Here is a 20,259-nt window from a genome sequence, read left to right on the forward strand (position 1 = left end):
TATACAAGAATTGTTGCAAGGGGAGAAGAACAATGCAAAGTGTTCTATAGGAAAGTTTTTTGTAGATACAAATGAAAAGAAGAAACCCTAGGTACAAAAATGAGTTTATAATGATTTGTGAACTCTGAAAATAAAATAAAAAACTTGCATATATTTAATAAATTCATAAATATTTATTACAAGTATTTACAATATTACGATGTTCAGTTTATTCACACATATATTTACGTGAATTTGTAAATATATGCGAATAAGTAGGATATTTGCAATTTTAGTGGTTTCAGTTAACCAAAATTTTGTATATATATTTATGCAAATTTGTTAAGTATATGCGAATTAGTAGGATATTTACGATTTTAGTAATTTCAGTCTAACCGGGCTGTGCAAATAATTTTATGCAAGGTTCGTATTATATGTGTGAATAAGTAGTATATTTGCGATTTTAGTGGTTTCAATTTCATCGAACGTTTGCAAATAAATTTATGCCAGTTCGTGAGGTCCACGTAAGAAAACATGGGATTCTGGATTTAAGTGAGAGTTTACACTAGCCGACGAGCATTTCAATTTTATCACAATAACTCATCAATTCACAATTGTAAAGGGTAAAAGGGTCCTAACAAGGTTGGATATTTATGATTTAAGACATCAGGAGAATAGCAAAAATTATAAGGTTTTTAAGAAAACATGTCAAATTAGTCATACAGTACGATCATTTTCCACTCATTATTTATACAAGTGAATAATTCATAAATTTTGTTCTTGTATATGTCAATGATATTATTGTTATTGGTAACTTCAAAATTAGAGTGCAATAGATTATTGGTGAATTTGGTATAAAGTTTTCTACTAAAGATTTGTGTTCCTTGCATTATTTTCTCAGTATTGAAGTTGTGTCCATAAGTGAAGGATTTGTCTTATCACAAAGAATATCCATATATATATATATATATGTGTGTGTGTGTGTGTGTGTGTGTGTGTGTGTGATCTTTTGGTTAAAACAAGGATGGATGAGTCAAAGCCATGTAATACTTCAATTGTGTCAAATTTGATACCATAAAAATTTGATAGAAGCTTTCTTGAAAATGTCACCTCTTATAAGTGTTGTAGGAGCTTTGCAATATATAACCTTCACAAGTTTGGATATAGCGTTTGTAGTCAATAAAGTGTGTTAGTTCATGCATCAACCCACCACGCATCATTGGGATCATGTGAAGAGAATTGTACACTATTTGAAAGGGACGATTAACTTTGGTTTTCATATTACCAAATCAAACATGAAGCTCTTAATCTATTCAGATGTAGATTGGACTGGATGTCCTGACGATAGAAGATCCACATAGGGTTATCTCCCATATCTTGGCACAAATCTCTTGTCTTGAAGTTCAACTAAGCAACATACGATAGCAAAGTCCAACACCGGGGCTAAATATAAGGCATTGTCAGGAGCTGTGCCCGAATTGATGTCGCTGAAACAACTTTTAATGCAATTGAACATAGTTCAAGTTCAGTCTCCATGTCTCTAGTGTGATCATCTCAAAGCTACATATTTAACAACTAATCATGTTTTTCATGCCCGAACTAAGCATATCAAAATTGACTATCATTTTGTTCAAGAAAAAATAACAAGTCGTGAAATTAAAATAAAGTTATATCTTTGGAAGGATCAGGTGGCAAATATATTAACAAAGGCTCATCTTGTCCTATTTTTGGAAAACTTTGAATTAAGCTCAATCTCATATCAATGGAGATTGGCTTGGGGGAACACGTTAAGATGTTCAATTCCAAATCCAATTTTGTGTCGGGTTTAGATCAAGTTTAGAAACAATGAAGAATCTAGAAACCAGTGGCCTTCTAAAATCAAAGAAGATGATCATACTAAAATTGTGAGGCTTGTATGCCAAGCAAAAAAAGACTGTTTAATAAGAATCCTAATCAAAATGGAAATTATAAAAGCATAGCTTGCGTCATGGGCTTACTTTTTCAATAAGCTAGTGCAGCACGACAGTCCTTCCTTACCGCCGCAAGCCTTTCCAGTCGCTCACTTGCAACTAATTTTGTCACGGGCATAGAATGCTTCGCAAACCTGCAACACGCCAAGTTGCTCATGCTTACCAGCCTAATGGCTAAAGAATTTTTTGAAAGAAAGAAAAGTTTGCTAAGTTGAAGTTTCGCTGTGTAAGAAGATTATATATGAAAAACATGTGCTGTGAGGGGCGTAGTGTTGCACGGGCGTTCCATGGCTTAAAGGAAAAAAATTTGGACTTGGATTTTTGCCTGTGACAGCTTGTATATCTCATTTAAATAGTTGAAATGTATCTCCTCTGAGTGTGTGTGAGAGAGAGAGGAAAAGTGGAAGTATGTTGAAAAAACCCAACCACTATAAATTGTGCCTTGTGTGTGATTATTTTCTTTTGATCCTCTATTTTGGTCTTCCTAACTGGATCTAAATAAGATATGAATTTGGTAATAAAGGAGGTTAGTTAAGTATTTGGTTTAGAACAACATGATCCAATTAGTATTTAGAATCATGTTCTGTGAAATTTCATACCAAACTTCGGTCTCAACCTTGAATTTTAATGGATCCATTGGAGTGGAAAAAATATACTATTTTCATGTGAAAAAGTGATGCAGCCTCGAAACCTGAGATTTTGAAAGAAGCTATGTTACCCTACTCTTGCTTACAAAAAGAAAGCAAAAATAATAATAATAATGAAAAATGAAAAATAAAATAAATGAACCAAATTTTCAATCGATCAACTAATTTTAAAACCTACATAACAAATATTTATAATCAAATACAAACTCTAATCCTATGTTTAGATCTTGGATAAAATCCAAATACCATAAAAGAATATGATTCCATATAATCCAAATCAAAGCATGAAAATTGGATCCAAATTGATCCAAGATAACTGAACTTGATCATCCTTTTACACTTTTTCGTCTTCTTGCCGCTAGCCTTACCTGGATCCAGCTCCAGATCCATGGGTTCATCAAAAAGCCACGTTACATCCAATTCCAACCCATACTTGACTATATTCTTTACCCGATTTTGACACGGATCTGACTAGGCCCAACCATATTTCTTATGAATTTGATCATATATACTATCTGGATACTAGACTCGATAATATGAATCAGATCTGAGTCAGAACACTGATCAATTTGCATCTCTTTATGAAAGGGTGGATTAGTCATACTGCTAAAGTTAATGGCATTCTCTCGGAAAGAAAAAAAAAGAGCAAGAGGACATTTCCACAAAGAAGGGTATTTTGGTAACTTACTGACAATAAAAATGAATAATCATCGAGCGTTTCCGTGAATAAGGGCGTTTTGGTAATTTTCTCACAATAAATGAAAAATCATTTGAGGAGCATCCGTCATTTGAGACAAAGAAAGGGGGTTTTCGTAATTTGGAGAAGTTATATATATAGGAGACAAGTTCCAGACGAAGGCGGACCTTCGTTCTCCTTCACTGGATTTTCCTCTCCTTCGGTGGAGCTCGGAGGGAGGAAGAAGAAGAGAGAAGGCCACGTCTCTCGGTTTTTCTAGGTTTCCTTCCTCAGATCTGCGGGATTTCGTATGTTTTTCGAGAAGAAACTCGTCTTCTAGGCCAGTAGTCTCTCTTCATCGCTCGTCTTTCTTCTTCTTTTGCTTATTTTCTGGGGTTTTGGCGTTAGAATCCCAGAGATCTGTGTTTTTTCTGAGATTTCGGTAGTCTCGCAAGTTGAAATAGGTTTTCTTGTTAAGTTTAATTGCATTCTGTGATTTTAGTCGCAAATCGATTTCTTTCCTAAAATATTCGTGTTTTTTTAAAGATCGAAGCTTTGTTTGGAGATCGAGCGTTTTCTGGCTTTGTTTTGTGTCTTGGCGGTTTCTCTTGAGCGGATTTGGTTTTTGGTGTATTCCGACAATGTGGATGGTTTTGTTCGTTTTTATGTGAGGATTTAGGGTGAGAAGCTTCATGTAAAAATCAGTGTGTGTTCGGAACACCACGCCTCTCCTTCTGCAAATCTTAAATGTACGATTCATATTTTGTAGTGGTTTTGTTGTTTGCGGCGCTGTTTTTCGTGTGAACCTTCTCTCACGTGCCCACCAGAAAGAAAGAAATAAAGGAAAAATGCGTTGCAGCTTAGAATTTTGGTGAAAGAGGACGCATTTACTTTTGGTTATTATATCTATTATTGCATGGTATATGTTGGGAAATATTGGCGCCAAATGTAGAGAATGCGAAAGTTGAGCCTTTGGTAGGTTTTCTCTTTGATGGAAGCTGCTGTGGTGTGAAAGTCAATTGCTTTCTTTGCCTGGAAATAGCTGGTTCAGGACCAACAGTGTGGTCTTGATATCAACATCGTGCTCAGCTCTTTCGTCAATTTGTTGTGAGGTGATTCATTTGTACAATTGTTAAATTTTGTTATTCTGCTTTTAGCGTAAGTATATTCCGGAAGTGGGAACATGTGCATGTGGTCCGCCTTGACAGACCAGCTGTACCCCCGTCCAACAAGAAAGGGCCCGGTTTGCTTCAATTTCTTCGGAGTATTTTATTGGTAGCTTCTGTAATATCTTAGGGCCATAGCTAGGCCCACTTGGTTGTTGACACTTTAGAATGGACTGGACAGCTTATCTGCTTGGACTACAGTGGACATTATGAAGGACTGGGTTTCCTACCATCATAGAAAGATATGTTGCCATACGGTCCATACGTGAACATGCAGGGAGTCATATGCACACGAATAATAGTATTGTTGCAGGACACCTTCATCTACATGAATTTAACGGCACACACCACATGCCACAGAGAAAGATATAACTCTTGGAATACAACCTACATATTTCCTTTATCTGGTAGGCCTATGTGGAGTCAATTAGGATGGAGGTCAATTGCTAGGAAGGGGACAACAATGCAGGTACGTTTGGTTTGCTGGGACACATGTGACTCCAAATCAAATTTGATTTGGAGTTATATGAATCAGAATCACAAGAGACCCTTGTGATTCTGATTCTCCTGTAAATGAGAAAATGACTCATTTGCAAAGGCAAATGAGAGTTGGTTTCTCACCACTCAGTTTCTGATGTTTGCTTTGCCAATGCCAATAAGATTTGTTCTCTCATTTTCATGAGAGTCTGAATCTCATTGAATAATTTGTGTTGATTACTTGATCTAGCTAGTTGAACAGGGTACTTCACCATTGTATAACCCTTCTTTAAGCAGTTATTTTTCTTGGGAACCTTTAAGACATAACTTTGATAACTAGAGAAACTTTGCAAAGCATTTTCCTTTGAGTGTAAAGCATGACTGTTACCACCTGGGAGATCAATATAGAGTTATATGATCCATTTTTAGACCAACGCAACTTGCAAGCATCCTTACACGAAAAAAATTAAACCTCACTTTAAATCTAGATCTTTGATTTTGTTACCTTGTACCTTGTTCTCTATGAAGGAAAATATATCATTAGATGTCAAAAGTCATCCCTAATAACTCAAAAAATATGTCCCTTGTATGTGTAACCTAACCATGCAGTGTGTGTTAATTAAATCCTTACACATGGTCATGCATCCCAATAAATCTGGAGATTTTTTCCAGGAAATTCCTTCAAAGAGCTGTGACAATCACCTGCCATCATTTCCATATTAGTAGCAACAACTTGTGGAGGGGTGACAACCAATTTTCCTATAACGGTTGGGTTACATCAAGGATCTGCTTTAAGACCTTTCTTATTTGCTATAGTGATGGATGAGCTTACGAGATCAATTCAAGAAAATGTGTCGTGGTGTATGTTGTTTGCTGATGATATTGTTTTGATTGATGAGTCTAAAGTTGGGGTTAATGCTAAGTTAGAATTATGGAGACAGACATTAGAAGCAAGAGGTTTTAAGTTGAGTAAGAGTAAGACAGAATACATGAAATGTCGGTTTAGTAAGCAACGAAGTAGTGATGGGAGTGTAGTGAAGCTTGGTGAGCAAGAAATACCGGTGGATAATTGTTTCAAATATTTGGGATCTATCATTCAAAAGTATGGAGAAATTGATGGAGATGTAAATCATAGGATAAAGGTTGGGTGGATGAAATGGAAAAGTGCAACTGGAGTGTTGTGCGATCGTAGAATGCCATTGCGGTTAAAGGGAAAGTTTTATAGGACGACTATTAGGCCGCTTTACTATATGGTACGGAATGTTGGACTGCCAAGAGACATCATATTCAAAAAATGAGTGTAGCTGAGATGCGTATGCTGAGATGGATGTGTGGAAATACAATAAAAGATAAGATTCAGAACGAGGAGATACGTAAGAAAGTAGGCATTGCACCCATTGAAAATAAGATGAGAGAGAATCGTTTACGGTGGTTTGGACATATTCGGCGAAGGCCTAATGATGCTCCAGTTAGAAGGATGGAGAAATGGGAAAATATATTAGTTAAAAGAGGTCGGGGTAGGCCTAGGAAGACATGGATGGAGGTGATAGGAAAGGATATGAATGCTTTGAACCTCATCGAGGACATGGCATTGGATAGAAATGATTGGAGGAGAAGGATTCATGTGGAAGACCCAGAATGATTTTCTTTTTTGGTTCATATCGCCGACCCCAATTGTTTTGGGATGAAGGCGTAGTTGTTGTTGTTGTTGTTGTTGTTGTTGAATGACATGACATTACCTATAAAGTATCTGACTTGATGTTTATTTACATGTCATATACTCGTGCATATGGATGCATCTATTTGTTGCTCAATATGAAGGAAGAATTAATTTAAAGAAAATGCCATTGAGAACCAAGTTAATATTATCAAATTTGGCACAACGTCGTCTTCATCATTATGAGCATACAAAGCAAACTGTTAGATACTTCATCCATTCATCATTAGAAGTTGAGTACGCATTAGATTGCTCCCATACTCGGTGTTTGACATTAATAAATAACATCACATTCATAGTGATAAATCTTGAGAGATTTATGAAAATCTCACGAAAATATCACAAGAAATTACCCGTAAGTTAAAAACCGTAATTTCTTGCGAGTTTTTTTGTCTATATTTATGTTTTTTTCGGCTATTTATAGTGAAAAAACTGTGTGATTTTTATTTTGAATATTTTTTATTTATATTTCTTTCTAAAAAATTATTTTTTTAAATTTTTAATTTATTTTTATTGCCGAGATTTTGCCGAAAAAATGCGAGATTTAAAAAAATCAATTTCTCATGAGTTTTTGGCTGCCTATATTTTGTCATTTTTTACTTTTGTCACTATGATCACATTTCCTTTGGCATCCATTCACTTAGCATGAACATGAATATGTCCTGTTTTTAGTGGATCATGTTCCATATAGGTGGTAAGCTTAGGCATCTGCTCAGCGATATGTAATTAATTCACTTGAAAATGGTTTGGCATCCTTTTTCCAATTTTTACAGGTTTTATGTTCATAAGTTTGTGCTACCATTGGTGTGTGTGTTTTTTTTTTCTGATCTGGCATGCTTGTTGTATATGATTCGACTCCTATTAATTGTGTTCATCACTTTGGTCAAAAGAATGCTTTCTGCTCTAAAAAATTATCTGGTGTTGTGATATTCTTGATGTGTTGCATGGTGTGTTTGTGAAGCAGCTTTGTGTCATCTGCTTTTATGTTGTTTGTTTGTATTGGATATGTGCTACCTTCTGCATTTATAACTATGCCAAGATCTTTTACATGGTTACAGAAACATAATAAGGCGTGAAGGATGGTTGTGCAGGGATTTACTGTTGATTTGGATAAGCCTCTGGTTTTTCAGGTAAGAAAACATTAGCAGTCTGACTTTAGATGTGATCTTTGCAGGGACTTTTCTAGACGGACTTGATGGGTGAAAATAAAAAAGAAACAAAACTAATGAAGACTGAAGATTAAAATCTTTATGCAAATACAATTTCTTAGTTTAGCTAATTTGTTTAAATGGATAATTCATCACTTGCCAGTTTTTAACATATATTTGCCTTATTTCATGTAATGGGTGTTTGATTTTTCTCTCCTGCAAGATTGTGTTCCATGTTTTCTCTTTATTAATGCCATGAACTGTAAACAATAGTTGTCTTCATAGTTCACCAATGTCTAAGTTGACTTTTTCTTGTATAGGCGCATGGATATGACTGTGGATAATGGAATACAGTCATTTTTATGAAATTTCTAATGTGACTTGTATATAAGGGGATATGGAACGGGAGTCAAAATTATGTATCTGTGTAACATAGCTTCTGATCTTATGATTCCACAAGCCCTGTCACAGCCTTTAAACCTGCTCTGCTGCACCTTCACTATCTATGTTAAACTGTGACACACACACACACACACACACACACACACACACACACACACACACACACACACACACACTTTCTGTCTTTATCAATACATTTGAATCAGTAAAGCCTGCATTTCACCCATCAGAATTTATGAAAGGAAAAATAATCATGACTGTTTGCTTCCAAATGTGTTTATTTCTTTTTAGTTTAATTATGGTTCACAGATAACTCTCTGTTTTTTTGTTTGGCTAGATGTCAAGTCCTTTGCATTTGTCCATGAAATATTCATACAGCATCTTGTTTGTATACATCCTGCTTTAGTTATTTTTTATGCTTAAAGATCTTACCTTTTACTGATTTGCTAAGCGAACTCATCTCTGTTATGGATCTTATATTATGGTGCCTTATTGGGGACACTTAAGCTCACCCTTTCATCTTTTGTAGGTTGGCCATCTTGGAGATGCTTACCAGGAGTGGGTTCACCAACCAATTGTTTGCGCAGAAGGGCCCCGCTTTTTTGAAAATGGTGTCCTGGAGGTACATCTCTCTCTCTCTCTTGATATATATATATATGAGGTTATCTAACTTTAAATTAATAATGTTAATTTTAGCGGCATTCAATTAAATGAAATGACCAAAACACTTTTAAAAGCTGTTACTCTTTTGAGGTCTAAAGTTTTGCTTTTTAAATTCTAATTACTACAATATACCTTGTTACTTTTCGAAAACTTTATTTAACTTGTTTGGTTCCAAATAAAAGACTTTGCTTCAAAAATAACTAGCATATTTTAAAAAATGTCATTACTTTTAAGAGTGTTTTAGCCATTTCAACCAGTTGAACACTGCTAAGGTTAACATAACTAGTTTAAAGTTTGATAATGTCGTACACATGCACGTGTGTGTGTTCATGTGCATGCATGCACTAGTTTGGCCTTTTAATTGCCTAATGTTTCACTAATGTATTGCCAATCCAAAACAGTTCTTGACAAAGACAGCATGGTGGGCGATTCCAGTTTCCTGGCTTCCAGTTGTGTGTTATTTTATAATGAAATCAATTTGGATGGGGCACACACCATCACAAGTAGCTTTGTTGGTGGTTAGTGGAATCTTTATATGGACTTTGGTAGAGTATACACTGCACCGCTTCCTTTTCCACATCAAGACAAAAAGCTATTGGTGAGCATTGTTCTCTTCATCATGCAATGGCTTAGGATTTCAACTGTGATCCAATTTTTTTGAAATTTATTCTGCACAGGGGAAATACTATGCATTATCTTCTCCATGGTTGCCATCATAAGCACCCCATGGATGGTCTTCGCCTTGTTTTTCCTCCAGCAGCAACAGCTATTCTACTTTTCCCAGTATAAACTTTTTTCCCTTCCCTACTTTCTGTTATTTATTTTTCTTTTAATTTTATAATATTTCCTCACTAAACTACTTGATTTTGTTTCTTAGTTCTGGAACCTGGTTAAGCTTATATCAACTCCTACCACTCTTCCTGGTTTATTTGGAGGTGGTCTCTTGGGCTATGTCATGTATGATATCACTCACTACTACCTGCACCATGGACAGCCTTCTCAGGAGACGCTAAAAAATTTGAAGGTAAATAGTTAAGTGATTGTAGATTTTGGTTGACAACTTACCTGACAAAATTGATTTTAGCAACTGGACCTGATTGGAGACTGAATTACTGAAGCCAGAGAGTTAGTGTAGCTTGTTTCTTGTTTCACCCTTGATTTCTACCAACTCAAGTTGACTTGGTGTCTCGAGAACTAAATGATTCAGAATCATTTGCCAAACTGTACATGATTTTGGTCTCAGAATCAATCATCAATTTTTTAATTCCTCAAGTTCGTATTTGGGGAATTAATTCCTAGCCATGGGTTTGGCTTTTCTTGTTTTTCTTGCCATTGTGCTTTTTCTGATTTATTGAGCAAATGGAAACACTCTTATTATAGGCTTTACCAACTTTTCGAGTTGATATTTTGATATGCAGCCTAGGCCAACATTAAACAATCTTGATCCATTTCCCCAAAACTTGGCATTTTCTTGATTTACATTTCTCTATTTCAACAAAATCTCAAAAAGAAAGAAAAAGGAAAAATTATGTTGTTCTGACAATTGGCTTGTTGGGTTGCAGAAATATCATTTGAATCATCATTTTAGAGTTCAGAACCGGGGTTTTGGAATCACTTCTTCCTTATGGGACAAGGTCTTTGGAACTCTGCCGTCAACAAAATCTGTAGACAAGCAGAGGTGATCAATTGTGAAATTCAACGCACGGTCTTGTCCAGCTGGATTTTTCCTTTTCCTTTTTTTAGTTTGTGTTCATATCACTTTCCATGAGATTTCTCAGATTATTCTGGAGGAGATTTTCATATGTGCAGTGGGTTGTGTTGTAGAAGACTTTCCTTAATAGTGAATCATATATTTATTTGTTGGCACGATGTTCTTGTTTTCTGGCGGTCAGCTGCGTTACTTTCCAAATGATTCTCAAAGTGAATAGCAGTCAATATAGCAGGAAATAAGGGGCGTCTTAGGCCTTTCCCTTGTCCTGGTTTCCTTTTCAGGATTATGCAGTCTTCAGTGACAAGTGCTGTCTCTAAATTTCTGTGCCACCACAGGCTTGGAAGCTTGTTGGTAGAGAAGCATGCACTGTTTTCTGGCCTACACAATGATTGGATAGCATGTCTCATTTTTATCATTACTTTCAATTGATTATTAGGTGTGCTTTTGCACTTCAAATAATGGTTTCTAAACTTGTTTCAGCTGCTGATTAGCATCTACTTGCTCATGCTTCACATGTAAGATATGGGCCAGCTGAGGCATGCAAGCCCTTTTGCGTGAACAAAATCATGAGGACCATTATTTGACTCCCACCGGGGCCATACTTCATTGTCTTGTGGTTCTTTTTGCCTCTCCATCCGAACACACGGCTGAGTGTACGTTTTAAGTGGTGAAATTATATTGGAATTCCGAGAAAAAATGTGAAAATTATAGCCCTTTTCATGCAATCTCAAATGAGGAAAACTCTCTTTGTATGACTTTCCCAGCTGTCCATGTAAAAATTTTCTCCTTGTTAGGGAGCTGGGAAGATTTCTCTTGGACTAATTTTCTTGCCTATGCAGTCTTTCAGCCGTTCATTTCACACATTTTACATGACTTCTAGTTTTTTATGAATTTTCTTGCCACTTTCAAACCTGTCCTTAGGCCTTAGAAATGAGATGAGCCACTCTTGGTCTCGTAGGAAGCTTCTTCAAACTCAGTAAGCTAAACACGAACGTGTATTCGGCTTAGACTGTACATGATCATTAAGCATGTGGTAATAAATGTATTTTAAATCACATAATGTAGTGTAAAATAGTCAGTGTTTTGACCTGTAAGTAGTTTTATTTAACTTGACGAGTATGCTTTAGCTTGGTTCGATACCTCTATTGCTTTCAACTATGAAATACCTTTTTTTAATAAAACGAGCCAGCCTGAACTCAGCATGTTTAGTCGAGCTCGGCTCAACTTTTCACAAAACCAAAAAGCGAGCTTGAACACTTCGTATCATTTGGCTCGTATACCAGTCCTACCTGTCCTAGAAAATTCCTTGTTAGAGGTTACAGTTGACTCCAGCTTGTTTTTAATATTTAAATTCTATTGGACTTTTTGTCGATTTTTCACCAACCAGATTCTCCGATACCCTGATCATGAAGATGTTGAAAACTACTAAATATGCCAAGTTGATTCGATCATCGGAGAGCATTTTGATCATGAGTTTGCAATGAATGGGACACCATTCAATTCTTATATTTTCTTTTCAGAAAATGATTGTAACATGTTATTTTTTATATTCTCTTCGTGTCTAATATTGCAAATATGTAGATTTAAAAAGATATGTTTACCCTCCACACGTGAACTTTTTCTTATAATTGCTTTTTTCAGAACAATAACTGTTTTCATATTTGTATCTCTTTCATCAGATGTCAAAAACTGGTGTTTTTATAATGATTGAAAAGTTTAGATAAGCTTATAACTCTCACGCTTTGATTCAAAATCGAAAACCCCCTCTAGGTTTTCGTTTCTCAGTTCTAAAACTGAAATAGAAATATTTTTTGCACCCTCTAGAATTGCACATTTTTCATTTGTTATATGTTATTTTCTAATCACTTGCATTAAAAAATTAAGAAAAAATAGAACAAAGGAAAAAGATAGATTGAGACGTTAGCTTTTCACTGTCACCAAAATCACTTTGATATGATGAGCGATTAAGAAAAAACGTCATTTGAAAAACTGATGGTTTATCCTAAACATGCAAACAACGAATATAGGTGAGGATAAAAGTCCACATAAAATATAAGTGAACTTCGCATAAAATATGTGCACACTTCCTAAAGTCAGCATAAAATATATAAGGATTTGAGGAGGTCCGTTGATATTTTAATTTGATGTTCGTAAATATTATTATGCAGACTTCACAAAGTTCACAAAGAAAATGTGCGGACCTCATTTTAAGTGAAAGTATGCGGCACCTAACAAACAAAATGACATTTCAAAGCTGGCTATTTGGATATAAAGAAAATATCAAAAAATGAAGGGCATTTTCAAAAAATATGTCATGTTCTTTTTCTTTTTTTAGTCAAGCTGGGGTTAGGCATAGCCCCACTAGTTACACAACGTACCATTGGTTTTTGAACTTGCACATGGTGATGTGCACTAACAGCTCCTACCAAACAAGGGGAGAGGGACGTGTTTTATATAACAAACCTGCATTAAGGCAATTAAACAGGAAAGCAGTGATACTTGGACCAAAGGAAAAAGAGGCCTCATCTGGATTCATCGTGACAAGTTTAAAACTGCAAAATATCAGCAGCCAAAAAATACGCAAGAATAGAAATTTTTTGAAAAAAACTCTTGGCAAAATATGGGTAATAATTAAAAAAATCAAAAAATTTATAAAGAAATACAAATAAAATGTATCTTAAAATAAACACATGATTTTCATGACAAATAGATGTTAAAAACATAAAATATCACATTTAAAACATGATATTTAAGATTTTTCAAAAAACAGTACTGTCTGGAAAACATTTAAAACTTTCAGATAATGTTTCGCTATATTTTTGTGATATTTTTGTAAGTATCATAATATTTGTCACTGCGTTAAAGGAAAACAGATATTGGGGAATGGATGGCTTGTGATGTGAACCATCTGACGTGTTGTGATCGAAGACGGGCTAAATCATGATTGATTATAATCTGGACACAGATCCAAATAAAATGCAACAAGTACAATTGAATTGGATACTGAATTTTATATGATTATACAGAATCCTATGGAGAAGCTGATAATATATGTAAAAGCTACATATGGGTCAGTCATGATACTTGATTCAACCACAAAAGTCATCGATGCAAATTTGATGCTAATAACCAAAACCATACCCATAAAGAAAAAAAGTGTCTAGACAAATCTGAGCCTGATCTATAAATTTTATTATAAGGCATCTGAGAATAAGTTGTAGGATACAGATTGGGTGTCCACCTGATCCCAACATTTTGCAACCCTATCTAGTGCAAATCAGAGAGCATGCATTCAGGGCTGATAGTGAAGATGAGAGCTCATGCATGGCACATGAGCCTAGTGTTTGAACAAGGCTCAGATTGCGAGATGGTAGTCAGAGGGAGTTTATGTATTTGGAAAAGTGGAAGACATCATTTCTAGGGTACACAGAGAGAGTCAACCCTAGCTTTTGAAAGGCAACCAAATCTTATTTCTAGTGCGCACACAGGGGAGATTATTTCATCACCTTCCATAAACCATCTTCTCGGCATCATTCTCCCAACCAACCACCACCGATGTACATCTCCCAAACAGAGCCTTGTAGCAGCCTCTCTTTGATTTTTTTTAACTACATTTTTAGCAACAGAAAAGTGTACGTTTTAATAGCCAGGGAGGCTGAGCGATGCAGCAGCTTTTGGACTAGTCTAGACAGATGCACGCACATACATACACATGAGAGAGAGAGAGTCAAGCTTTGCAGTTCATACTTTTGCCAAAATGGGGCTCATGCATGTCAATGATACAAGTGCCTTTTTTTTTTCATTTTCTTCCCTCCTATTGCCTTCAGTTCTCTGGTTTTACCCCCCTCCCAGAAAAACAAAGATATGAGCACGAGTTAGGGGGATCATCGGAAACTCTATGCACAAACACATCTTGACGCATGTATGAGATGCTTTGATCTCCAGCATTCCTTGAAAGGGTGGAAAATGGCCTCAAAACGAGACAATACAATTGGGAGATGCTAAGGGTTCGTTTGAGCCTTTGTTCTTTTCCTCATAGTCCAAAAGGCAACGAAGTACCAGTTCTGCAGTAAAAAAGAATTAGACAAAAAATAATAATTACTAATAACTGATTCATGAGAAGATACAATACAGGAGACACGAATGAGAGTTTCAGTCTTGTCTCCATTGAAATCATTAGCCAAGATTTAGTTCTGTAATCAATTCAAAACTCATGCTATGAACTAAGCATCTCAAATTATTTCAATCATTTTTGGAAAGTTCTGCATAATTTGAAGCTTATAATGTGTTTATCATAGTTTACTCAGTAGAAAACATGTCTTAGATCAGGTATTTTTCATGCTCAGATGCGTGTTTTAGAGAAAAATCTAACAGCTCATATTATACTAAATGATTATAAAATATTCTAAGTTATTTCATTAAATCAATTTGATCCAAAGCATGTTTTTCAGTATGCAATGATAAACACATCTACAAATTCAGATTAAGCAAAACATGCCTGCAACTATGAATTTTGAAGGACCTGGATCCTAGCGCAAACGGGTCTTCAAGAACTCATTCTTCACACACACACACACACATGCGTCCTTTATGTTTAAGAAATAAATATCTTATTTTTGTTTGGGAGCATGGAATGGAAAAGTATACAACTGATAGTTAAATGAGTTGGCAATGGCAAGTGCAAAATTATGGAACAGACATGGTAAAAACCTGGGCAACAACCCTCTGTTACTTCAGAGTTCAGATGAATCACCCACATAAGGATTTCTTTTTCCTTTTTTGAGGGAAACCCACGTTATGAGTTTCGAATCTTTACCAAACAAGGTATTCACTCGTGCTCATTCATGGATGGTAGCATGGTTCTAATTTATTTTGTTTCAGAACTCAAAGAGGCAACCATATCAGGTCATAAAAACTTGTTCAAAATATGAAATCTTAAAAGACTACTGACATCAAGAATAACTCTCATACTTGCATCATGGATCTCGGGTTTGCAGTGTAAGTTGTACTGATAGTCTTCTCCATCTGGAACCATGAATTTTATAGCCAAATCATGCAAAGTGAATAATATTCTCAAAACTGCTAAAATCTATGTTGAGAAACCGCAGCTTACCTCCAGTTCTAACCCATAATGCAATGCAACTCTCTTTACATCTTCCAGACTTAGTTCAATGGACATCTATGATCACAAATAGAACTGTTCCAGTCAGATCAGCAATGATGTCATAAAGATATTATTTCATGAAGCTTCTTACCTCATCTGGACCATAAGCATCGGCAAAATGATAAAGAAGAGGTCCAAGATTTATCCAAACCTACCAAAAAAAGAAGTCAATGATATGAACAAGCATGATAGGAAAGACGTCCATTATGGCCCAAGGAAACTTACCCCTCCATCCCGAAGTATTTTAGAAATAATTTCAATGTACTCAACAATATTATGGGCAGTATCAATAAAGAAACATGTCACAACAGAATCCCAGGCTCCTGCAACAAATAACATGTTCTGTAGTATCAGCAAAGCACACATTATGGTGAAAGAAATCTTCACCTACAAGAGCTCTTAAAGTTGCAAATCAAATGCAAGTTAGATACTCCAAATTGAAAAAGATCCAGAAGAAGATATGCTAATGCATGTTATAGTAAAAGCTACCTTCACATGAAAGTAGAATGTAAACATGACACAGTTACAAATTAGGGAAAAAAATGGAACAAGAAATGCTAAAAGGATAAATTCAGAATATATGACATACATGACTGATTTAGAAAAAAAAATAACTTTGACTGAACTAAGAATGATTCACGTTCTATGCATTTCCAAATGTAAGAAATAAAAATCATCAATCATGCAAAACAATGTGATTCTGAATAGTGCAATTCAATCTCATATGTTCTCCAAAAATTAATCATAAATGAAGAACAATGATGTTAGGAACATTTTACTTAAAAAGTTCCTTTCGTAACACCTTACATGGGAACTGAAACTTATTTCGATCTTTATTTTTCCCCTTTCATGACATAAGAAATCCTAGAGGATCTTCAACACCTATCTTTTCTCATTTCATTACTTTTTATGTAAAAAGGAGCAGCACATTAGACATTTATCAATTATACATATAGTTGTTTAACCATGGTTTACCAAGGGCATTTTAATTGTTATTTTATGTAAAAACATTCATGAAAGATCTCATTTAGGAATATCTACGATCCCTTAATTACGCTCAGGCAGCAGCTATGTTCCAGCATTGGAGACACTTTATATCTGTTTATTACAAGCTACAATCAGAAGCCATAACAAGGGCACAACATCCTTATGATAGAATATCTGATCATATCTACAAGATTTTTATTATATGCTGTAATAATCTGGTGATGCATCACACTCCTTACTGTGGACTTTTAACGGAAAAGGCTAACAATTCTAAAAATGAGTAAAAATATGAGGGCTGACAGAAGTTGCACTTCTAACACATTCAGAAGATTTGACCTACTTTGACAGTCAGCAGATTGACAGTGTTACCAATAGTACTAACATCCATACTAAGCACCTATGTCACATGGGTGCGGGTGCAGGCGCGGGTGCGGGGATTCGGCACTTCCAAAAAACCCGGGTGCGGGGGTACGGCAGGGGCAAAAATGTAAATATATATATATATATATATATATATATATATATATATATATATATAATAAGGGGGTCAGCTGCTGCGGCTGACAGCAGCTGCTGCGGCTGACAGCAGCTGCTGTCAGCAGACTGCTGCAGCTGTTCTGACAGCTGCTGCTGCTGTCAGCATTACTTTTTTTAAAAAAAAATTCGCAGCCCATTTGGGCAATTTTTTTTTAAAAAAAATAAATCCAAAACAAGAATGGACCCAGGATAGGGTTGACCGCACCCGCACACGCACCCGCGTCGAGTCGCGTCGACGCGGGTGCGGCACCCTGCTAGCCGAATCCCTGTGACATAGCTAAGCACTATTACCTTTATAGTAGTAAAAAATAGGTATCTAGTGTGAAAATGTCTACGAAGAGACAATACGTATACAAGCATAAATACTTTACAAAAGATGTGCACGAAGGCACTCACACAACACTTGAACAACTACGCACAAATGCGTAAAAATAGCAAACATGCAATAAGGCATGTGAATCATTAAAAAGGAGAATGCTTGAGACTCTCAAGCTTAGGAAATACAAGGGGAGAACACCCCTATTTATACATGCAAGAGGAGCCACATGGGGGGCTCCCAAAGGAGTCATTGGGGAGCCCCCAACGACTCTATTGGGAGGCCCCGAAGGTGGTGCGATTTCCAATATTAAAAAAGAAAAAGGAAGAATAAAGAAAAGAAAAAAAGAAAAAGAAAAAGAAAATACAAGCAATATTCCAAGGGGAATATGCGCAAAAGGTTAAATTACAGAAATACCCTTTTCGGGTATATATATATATATAAAGAGATATGTATACATACATATATGTCTCTCTCTCTCTCTCTCTCTCTCTCTATATATATATATATATATATATATAATGATGATTTTGAATTACATTTTAATACCTCCCCCTCAAACTTACAGTTTGATAACTGCAAGTTTGCCAAGAAGAAAGTGAAATATGGGCGAACAAAGTGCCTTAGTAAAGAAGTCTGTCAGTTGATATTCAGACGTTACGTACGGTAGATCAATGACCTTCTTCAAGTATTCTTCCCTGACATAGTGGCAGTCCATCTCTATGTGTTTTGTTCGCTCATGAAAAGTGTGATTCTTGGCAATATAAATTGCACTCTTGTTGTTGCAGCATAACTTTGTTGGTTCTTTAATAAAAACTCTCGTATCTTCTAAAAGGCGCTGAATCCATACAATTTTCATGGTAGTGGATGTCATGGCTCTATATTCTGCTTCTGTGGAAGACAAAGAGACCTTCCATTGCTTTTTACATAGCCAAGAAATTAGTTACTCGCCTAGAAAGACACAAAAGCCAGTGGTGGAGTGACGGTTATTAGGATCACCTCCCCAATCTGAGTCAGTATAAGCAATTAATTTTAATTCAGAAGAAGAGGATAAAAATACTCCCTTATTTATTGTTCCCTTTATATATCTGATAATGCGAAGAACAACACTCATATGAACGCTTGTAGGAGCATGCTGGAACTGACTGACTATATGAATAGCATGTGACAAATCAGGCCGAGTGATGCTAAGGTACATCAAAGAGCCTACCAATTGCCTATAAGGAGTAGGATCAGTTAGAGGAATTCTGTCATCAATCTTTGTTTTTGAGCCCACTATTTCAGGAGTTTCGCAGATTTTGTTATCAGAAATTTCTGACCTGTCAATAATCTCACAAGCAAGTTTAGATTAAGATAGAAAATAACCACGTGGAGAATAAGCAACTTCAATTCCAAGAAAATATGTTAGAAATCTCAAATCTGATATCTCAAATTTCGAAGTCAAGACAAACTTAATACCCTTGACAACTTGAACATCATCACCTGTGATTAACATATCATCAACATAAAGTAATAATATCACAATCTCTGCATCAGATTTTCTAGTAAATAATGCAGTATCAGTATAACAAGAGGAAAATCTATTTTCTAGCATTACACTATTAAATCTATCATACCAGGATTTGGGAGCCTGTTTCAAACCATAGAGAGCTTTTCAAAGGCGAAGAACTTTATCTTTAGGAATCTTCATGCCTAGTGGGGCATCCATAAACTTCTTCGTTAAGATCACCATTTAAAAAAACATTTTTCACATCCATTTGAAAAATGTTCCAATTTTTGATAGACGCAATAGTAATAAGACATCTAATTGTGACCATTCGGGCTACAGGAGCAAAAGTTTCTTCATAATCAATATCATATTCTTGGCCATATCCTTTTGCAACTAAGTGAGCTTTGTATCTCTCCAGAGATCCATCGCTCTTAGTCTTAACCTTAAATACCCAATGACAACCTATAGTTTTCTTTCCAATAGGTAGAGATTGGAATTCCCATGTCTCAGCTTTCCTAAGAGCATTGAGTTCATTTTGCATAGCTTCTTACCATTCTATACATTTTTTAGCTTCTTCAAAATTTCTTGGTTCAAAGTAAGAATGAATAGCACAAGACAAGCCTTATATATGTGTGGAAACAAATCAAAAGAGACAAATCGAGTTGGAGGTCTCCTATTTCTTTCATATCTTCTGTGATCAGGAGTGGGAACGGACTCACTATATTGATCAATAGCACTTTTGAAAGTATCTTGATTTCTTCGAGAATAGGTTATTGGGTCACTTGAAATTCTGCCTTCGTGGATATTGGGTGAGTTAAGTTCATCAATATCTATACTAATTTCCCCATCATGATTTGATGATACTTCATCATCACTAGACATATCATCATTACTAGACAAATAAGTCAAATAAAAAAGAATAATCAGTATTTTCCTAGTGAGAAACATTTCTTTCAAATCCACTCTCATTTTCTAAGAAAGTCACATTTCTTGAGACATATAACTTATCATTTCTAGGATCATAACATCGAAACTTTTTTTGAGTTTCGGAATATCCAAGAAAGACGCAAGGAATAGCCTTGGGAGAGAGTTTGTCATTTTTATCGGTAAGTATAAAACACTTACAACCAAAAGACTTGTAACCTATTATAATCAGGTTCCATCTTATGTAAAACTTCAAAAGGAGAGATCTTTCCCAAATTCCTAGAAG

The 20,259-nt window shown here is 35.6% G+C and overlaps 2 protein-coding genes across 4 annotated transcripts in view; one reads left to right on the forward strand and one right to left on the reverse strand.

Annotated features, from left to right (window-relative positions):
- Positions 1-3,493: 3,493 nt before the first annotated feature.
- Positions 3,494-10,712, forward strand: LOC149844850 (dihydroceramide fatty acyl 2-hydroxylase FAH1-like). 2 transcript variants are annotated; one of them, XM_089995324.1, is made up of 7 exons: positions 3,494-3,612; positions 7,691-7,762; positions 8,712-8,804; positions 9,247-9,443; positions 9,523-9,628; positions 9,723-9,869; positions 10,408-10,712. In XM_089995324.1, exons 2-7 carry the CDS (start codon positions 7,712-7,714, stop codon positions 10,525-10,527), a joined length of 714 nt encoding a protein of 237 aa, XP_089851450.1. In that variant the 5' UTR covers positions 3,494-3,612; positions 7,691-7,711; the 3' UTR covers positions 10,528-10,712. The 2 variants fall into 2 exon arrangements, with proteins under 2 accessions (XP_089851450.1, XP_089851451.1); XM_089995325.1 differs by lacking the exon at positions 3,494-3,612 and adding an exon at positions 4,039-4,384.
- A 3,568-nt stretch (positions 10,713-14,280) lies between these two features.
- LOC149844851 (uncharacterized) overlaps positions 14,281-20,259 on the reverse strand; it is a 106,241-nt gene continuing 100,262 nt past the window's right edge. Inside the window, exons 14-18 of one of the 2 annotated variants that reach the window (XM_089995326.1) lie at positions 15,946-16,043; positions 15,812-15,871; positions 15,670-15,735; positions 15,528-15,581; positions 14,281-14,620 (exon numbers count right to left, since the gene is read on the reverse strand). In XM_089995326.1, the coding sequence (XP_089851452.1) occupies positions 14,558-14,620; positions 15,528-15,581; positions 15,670-15,735; positions 15,812-15,871; positions 15,946-16,043 (341 nt within the window). In that variant the 3' untranslated portion in view covers positions 14,281-14,557. The remainder of the gene's footprint in view (positions 14,621-15,527; positions 15,582-15,669; positions 15,736-15,811; positions 15,872-15,945; positions 16,044-20,259) is intronic. The other variant, XM_089995327.1, reaches the window with a different exon arrangement.

Source organism: Nuphar pumila, chromosome 2 (assembly GCF_984573655.1).
Source record: "Nuphar pumila chromosome 2, dmNupPumi1.hap1.1, whole genome shotgun sequence".
Taxonomy (NCBI): Eukaryota; Viridiplantae; Streptophyta; class Magnoliopsida; order Nymphaeales; family Nymphaeaceae; genus Nuphar; species Nuphar pumila.

Excerpts from the sequence above, each read along its gene's own strand:
- LOC149844850 (XM_089995324.1), top strand. The coding sequence starts at position 7,712 with ATGGTTGTGCAGGGATTTACTGTTGATTTGGATAAGCCTCTGGTTTTT. Across the intron at positions 9,444-9,522 it reads ATCAAGACAAAAAGCTATTG|GGGAAATACTATGCATTATC; the intron begins GTGAGCATTGTT and ends TATTCTGCACAG. Across the intron at positions 9,629-9,722 it reads CAGCTATTCTACTTTTCCCA|TTCTGGAACCTGGTTAAGCT; the intron begins GTATAAACTTTT and ends TTTGTTTCTTAG.